General features: G+C 37.4%; 1 protein-coding gene across 1 annotated transcript; it reads right to left on the minus strand.

Annotated features, from left to right (window-relative positions):
- Window positions 1-4,298: 4,298 nt before the first annotated feature.
- On the minus strand, window positions 4,299-5,673 carry tmem256 (transmembrane protein 256). The gene is made up of 4 exons (XM_007564579.2): window positions 5,558-5,673; window positions 5,186-5,223; window positions 4,977-5,057; window positions 4,299-4,825 (listed from the first exon to the last, which is right to left on the minus strand). Exons 1-4 carry the CDS (start codon window positions 5,634-5,636, stop codon window positions 4,682-4,684), a joined length of 342 nt encoding a protein of 113 aa, XP_007564641.1. The 5' UTR covers window positions 5,637-5,673; the 3' UTR covers window positions 4,299-4,681.
- Between the last annotated feature and the right edge of the window lie 1,158 nt (window positions 5,674-6,831).

Here is a 6,831-nt window from a genome sequence, read left to right on the forward strand (position 1 = left end):
CTTGACAAAATGTTTGGACAGAATCTAGTTTTTCAGAAGAAGAAAATTATTTAATATAAGTTACGATATTTATTTTCCCTTTAGGTTTAGTACAAATATTTTTGAATCTAGTTTAGACATGTTGTTTACGTTGCTATGGAGACGGGGTTCTCCCCGTATGGTAGGCGTGCGCGTGAGGCGACGGTTGATGGAGTTAGCGATTCAAATGTGCCGAGAGCTAAACGAGGCAAAAAAAACAAACATATTTTTATGTCATTTATGCCATTTCCCCCAACGTAACCGCAGCCATTACATCTCCGTCTGCACATTACATTTCTCCGTGAGAGTGGCTGCTGCTGACAGCCGTTAGCCGTTACTATGATACGGTAACAATGGCGGCTCCCGGTGGTGTCGTCCTTTTAGCCCATCTAATGTTGCATTCGTTCGGCGCTCCCGACCGAAGTGAGATGACTGAGTATAAAGAAACAAAACAAAAAGAGGTGGTGTCCATTGAAGGGAGGAGATAGGCTTTGATACCGCTGACCACCATATCAGTGGCTTTGAAAGGTCAGTGATGGTTCCGGAAACAGACATTACAGGCTGATTGAAGCCTCTCAGAGAGGATTTGGCGTTTCTTCGGTGTGTATTGTGAAGCGTGCGGTGTAAAGTATTGCTTGGGTGCGTCTGAGGGAAGGTGTTGGTGCCGCCCGATCCCTGTGAATGAGACGGAGGAATTTAATCCAGTCAGGCGTCCAGGGTAAAGAGTTTCATTCAGCTTCTTTGATGGAGTATGGAGGCCATCAGCTCCCATAAGCTCACCATTACTTTACTCTCACACAGATTTACTCTTTATTTCTACCAAAACAGACCCAGACTGAGAAATCAATGGAACGAGGAGCTGTTTTCTTCCCACAGATGAAGCTGATGCAATTTAAGTCCATCGGATGGAAAAGAAGGGAAAGGGAGTTAAAAGGGGAAACATTTTCAGTCTGAGTAATAATATATTCCTGTGGAGAAAAAGAGGGAGAGGAAGTCTCCTTGGGTATAATTAACATTATATGCTGTTAGTATCAGTGTTTGTGTTATTTCTGGTCACAGACAGAGGTGGAGGGCGATTCATTCAATTTGCCTTTAGGGTAGCCTCTGCAGAGAGGTTTATCTCTTAAAGAATAAACAGGAAAGTAAAAAGTCTATAAGTATTTTATTGTTTTATACCGTGACATAAAAGTAGCTTTAAAACTATGTGTAACTACTTTGCTCTGTTTTTGCAGTGGTGGGAACTGCTAGCTAAAATGTTAGTGGCTAACTCAACAGCACTAAGCGTTAGTTCTGCTAATGCTAAACCAGCAAAATGTTTAGCAGAAGTCTAAAGATGCTACAGTGCTAATGTTAATCATACTGACACCCACCATGTATCAACAGTACGTGCTACATCATAGTATTTTGACCTCAACCAGATCAAAGTTGCCACCCAGCTTTGCTGTTTTTTAAGTGTGGACAGCTAGGTTAGTTTGAACCAGCATTACAAAGACCTGAAATCTGCAAATACTTTGGACACTCGGTTCCATGTTGCATTGATGCGGTAATTTATGCAAAAGGAGCCCCAACCAAGTACTGAGCAGCACATGAACATACTTTTCAGTATAGGGGCAAATTTCACATTGAAAATCATCTTTATTGGTTTGATCTAATACCCAAGTATTCTGAGAGCCTAAATTTTGGGGTTTTGTCTGAGAAATAATATAATTTAATGTCTGGAATATATCAGTCTGTTTATAAGGAAGCAATATTTTGTATTATATTCAACTGAGTGATTAACATTTTGGTGATATAATTAATTTAACAGAGCTGTATGACATTCAGTTAATTGAATCGTGATGCAGTTAAAAAAAAAAAAAACTAAAAAAAATCTAAAATGATGATTTTTTTTCATTTTTCTAGCAGCAGTTTAAGACCCAAAATGTGACTTTAGGATGATTTCCCCCCCCCTGAAAACTGTTGTAGTTATCTGGAGGAAGGACTGAACAAATTGATTGAAAAACGTCAGTGCAATAAAATGTAATTACAAATGAACTCAGACGTACAGTCTCGCTCCACAGACACGGCAAAGAAGCAATCAGGAGCAAACTTGTGCGGGACGGTTACTGTAGTTGTCAGAGAATTTGATTAAACCGGTTTTATTAGATTTCCAGAGAATGAACCGAGCTTATCTGAGTCGATTTTATTGTCCAAACATGCGAGGCCTGTTTCTAAATCATATTTGTGTGGTTTGGAGCAGAAAGCCAAATATTCTCCTCTGAATGCGGTAATGAGGAGATTCAGCTTTCCTCTCTGAACAATATTGGGTGAAATAAACGCAGCATGGGGATTTACTCAAGCAGAGCCTTCAATAAAACATCCCTCCTGAGAAGTCAGATTTCCTATTAGTAATTCAAATGTTTTGTCTTGTAAGCGCCGCAGAGCCACAGTATAAAGTGGGAACAAGAACATTTCATTGAGGCGATGAAAGGATTTGCTTTCTTCTGAATTAAGCTGCCATAGATGTTTGGTTCCAAAACAGAGCTCTGTCTTTACCTTCTTCTATTTTTCATTTCTGCTTCTCTTCCATGTGCAAACACACTGCCTGGTCTGTCTGAGGACTGTGTGAGCCAGGTAATGAATGTTAAATCCCCCCCAAAACAACACTGCTCTGTGAGGCTGGTCTATAATTCATTGGTTGAATCTTGTTTTTTTTTATAAAAAAAAAAAAAAGAAAAAAGAAGCTGAAATTTTGATGAGGGAGCTTTAAATATTCACCTGACAGCACAAGGCCATCTTGTAACGTTAAGTCGAATGTCTCATAAATTGAAAAGTAGTGAGTCAGCTCCATGTGATTGTGTTTCACTGTGGCACAGCTCAGTAAAACACCGGGAAATACTGACTTTTTTCCCCCTCAGAATTCAGACTTTTAATCTTCTGAGAAAAAAAGTCAAAATTCTGAAAGAAAAAAGTCAAAATTCTGAGAGGAAAAAAGTCAAAATTCTGAAATAAAGAGTTGAGATTAAAGTCCAAATACTGAGATTAAAGTCAGAATTCTGTTTTTCTCTAGTGGCCCCAATCTCCTTCCGTACAGAACTTTTCCCAGTAGCTGCTTAGTAATGAGGAGCTCATATGTCGTGATGAAGAACTCATCGGGAATCATTTCTGCGTCTGTTCCTCCTCTTTCTGTGAGCAGAACCTTGACGCTTTCAGCCGTTTTCAGCCGTTTTCCAAATGTTCTCCCATTCACATGTCGGCAGTCAGGGTGGAAATTAGCACTTCATCAGATTTCTCTTTCTCCGCTGCTGAGAGGACGACACCGGTAATGAACCTCTTTTTGTGCTGCCACACTAAGTGGATCAAAAGTACAGAGCAGAACTCAAAAACATACCATTTCCTGAACGCAACACATAAAACTTATAAGTGCAGCAAACGCAGATGACTTGTTAAATTTACACCGGCATGTACATGTATTTATTTTCTGTATTAATTTGCACAACATATTAAATTCAAGTAAAATGTAAAAGATTTTAAAGAGCATTTTGTAAATAGCTTTTAAAAAGACTAATTACGCAACAAAAGAACAAAAAGTCTTACCAAGTATTTTTGGTCTAGATTCTAGAGCAAATATCTTAGTTCACTTGAAATAAGACAAAACTAGCTTACAAGTAAGGTTTCAGCAAGAAATAAGAGCTTATTTTACATCAATAATTCCTTAAAATCGAAAGTTAAATAGTTAAATAACATTACAGTACGCTGAAAAAAGAAAACAGGAGATTCAACTTAAAAAACTGAGTTAATTTGTTACAAGAAATCAAGTTTATCCAAGTAAATATGTTTATAAAGCTGTCCTGTTAAACAAACGTAAATAAATTAAATTTGCCAAACTTAATTTTTAATCTCAAGCTCCATTCTCTTTTTTTCAGTGTGGAACAAGAAATTTTTAACTTGCAATATGGGAAAATGTCTTGTTCCACTGGCAGATTATTGTACTTATAACATTTTCATTAATATTAATAAATTATTGACATAAAACAAGCTCCTATTTCTTGCTGAAAAGTTACTTGTAAGTTAGTACACTTGAAATAAGACTAAGATATTTGCACTAGAAACTAGACCACAAATACTTAGTAAAATTTTGTGTTTTTGCAGTGCAATTACTCAATAACTAATCATAACATTTGATTTCATATTGTAAAATATGTCATCTGACAAAAAAGGAAACGTATGTGCAGATACTTGTTGTTTTAAGACTAAAATGAAAATTAAAAGACTAAAAAATAATTCCAAAAGAACAAATTTAGGCAGAATAATTTTCTGAGAATTTATTTCAAGTGATTTTAACACATCATCATCATGATCATCATCATAATATTTCATGATTCTTAAACTCTTTTTCTTTGGCCAAGACAAGCAAAAAGATATTTTTTCTTAAACATAATGCCGACCTCGGTACAGAAAAACACATCACAGCATGTGTAATTTATGCTGAGCTCATCAGAAGTGACCCGTTTCAAACACACTTCATTCATTCTCTAAAGTTTCCCAAAACAGTCTGAGAGCAGCCGTTGGAGTCTGAGCAGCAGCTGAGAAGTGATAATCCTTTTTACGACATTATCTCCTGCCGAGCAGGCGGCCGTTGGACGGGTGACATCAGAACTCTGCGGTCCAGGTCCGAGACAATTCAGAGGATCATGGCCAGCCAGCCGGCCATCATGGCCACGCCACCCACGGGAGCCACTTTGCCCAGGCTGGGGTCTCCGGTCAGAGCCTGGTGGTACAGCGGGCCGCAGAACATGCCCATCCCCGCCAGGAGGATGGTACCAGCCTGAAAAATAGACCCGTTTTCAGAAGTTATTGAACGATAATATTGTCGTTTTGAGACCATTTTCATGTAAGGTAATGGGTAAAGGAATACATTCTCCCAAATATTGTGATAAAACTTTAAGTTTATATCGCCATCCATACTCTGTACTCACCAAAAGAGGTTTCCCACAGTGTGCAGCACCCAGCAGGGCCAGGCTGTGGTAGAAGTGGTATTTGTTGGCAGTTTCATAGAGCTGAGAAATAAAAACAACATTTAAAACGGTGATGAAAAGAGATCAGATGATCTCATACACGTAAAGACAAAAATTTGTATTAAAGCAACAAATAATAATAAAAAGTATGCAACACAGTAAATGCATACCATTATTCTGTAGTCATCCGGGTCTTTGTTTTTGAAGCCTGAAATGACATCAGGAATCACTTTTAGTTGAACTATTACTACTATGGAGGCGAGTCACCTAGATTACAAAATAATGTCATTTACACGAATAATCCACTGATTGGTACATTTTCAAGAAGCCGATGAGTGTATAGTCCTAACATACATTGACAGGAGTAAAGATTTTTAAATTCCAATAATCAGAGCATGTAAAAAAGAAGGAAAATATATAATAGTCTGTTTTGCGGTCGGAGACTGGAATGGCGGGCATTAAAATGACAGCCCTTCTTGCTTTTTGTAAATGTAACATTAAATAAAATCACTTTATAAAACATCTAAGTGGTATTTTCTTACCGTGAGCTCCGTAAGCCCCCGCTCCCACCGCAGCAGTCCCGGACAGAGCCGCTAACCTTCGGACCAAAACAGACGCCATGTTTTACTCTCAGTGGCCAGTGATGGTGGTGCTGCCTTCACTGACCCTAAGTAATCTCCAATGTCTGCGCCGCCTTCATTTCAATTAGCCGTTTCGTAGATTAATATAATGGAGCTACAGAGTTAAACGATTTTAAAATGAAATCAGCACATCGTAAAGCTTAATAGGAGCTATTTTACTTATAATTTGAACAATTTTCTGATGCCAACTCCTACTTACCAAATCTATCTAATAAGCAAGCAAACGCAACGGCACTAGGTGCTGTAATGTGAGCCAAAATGGCGGCTCAGATGCCACAGTTTCAACGCACAGGGTGAAACTAAGATCCTGTTCTTGAAGAGAAAATACATTTTTATTTAGTCTTTCAAATACAGATTCTGTATACATATACTGTCCTTAACCTATACACTTCCAAACTGAAAGCTGCAAAAGAAACTATGTTAAAAAAAACATAAAATAAAAATATTTAAGAGGAAAATAAATATAAAATAATACCAAATAAAATAATGATAGTAAACACAAATACAAAAAGGAATAGACAGCTGCAGAAACCAAAACAACAACAAAGAAATAAAACAGAATAGAAAACACAGCAAAAGCAGTTTTTAACATTTGTAAATATCTACCAATGTTGAAATCTAATGATGGAGAAAATATATTTTCTAAAACTCTATAGTTGAATGATTACACAGCTTTATTCGATTTTAAGTTATTCTTAGTAACATTCAACAACATTTCTGAAGTGTAAATGGTACCTAAAATACTTTTATTTTATCGATAAATGGTTCAAATACAGGAGTTTTTAGGCAAAATTTTATTCTCTGATCCATTCCACACAGTGATCTATTAAGTGCAACACTTAAATCCCTAATAAAGTGGATTTAAAATGTTGAATTTTTTTGTAGATGTAACTACAAAGCTTGAAGCCCAGCTGAGTTCCCACCAACAGGGGGAGCTATATTACTTCCTCACTGGGGAAGTTTAAGCCTGTGAGCATGAAGGGGGAAGAGGGACTCCTTCCAATTATCATATTGAAATTACAGTGGGTCACACTGCATTACCGGAGCCACTAAACCACAGTTCCCATCAAGCCTCGTCCTTTGCTGACTTTGACACAGAATTACCACAATGCATGCAATTAACACATTTTAATGACCATGTTGCTAATTAAATTTAAGCCATATGAGTCACAAGC

The sequence above is a fragment of the Poecilia formosa genome, unplaced genomic scaffold (assembly GCF_000485575.1).
Source record: "Poecilia formosa unplaced genomic scaffold, Poecilia_formosa-5.1.2 Scaffold161, whole genome shotgun sequence".
Taxonomy (NCBI): domain Eukaryota; kingdom Metazoa; phylum Chordata; class Actinopteri; order Cyprinodontiformes; family Poeciliidae; genus Poecilia; species Poecilia formosa.

Excerpts from the sequence above, each read along its gene's own strand:
- tmem256 (XM_007564579.2), bottom strand. The coding sequence starts at position 5,636 with ATGGCGTCTGTTTTGGTCCGAAGGTTAGCGGCTCTGTCCGGGACTGCT. Across the intron at positions 5,224-5,557 it reads GGGGGCTTACGGAGCTCACG|GCTTCAAAAACAAAGACCCG; the intron begins GTAAGAAAATAC and ends ATGTCATTTCAG. Across the intron at positions 4,826-4,976 it reads ACTGTGGGAAACCTCTTTTG|GCTGGTACCATCCTCCTGGC; the intron begins GTGAGTACAGAG and ends TCTATTTTTCAG.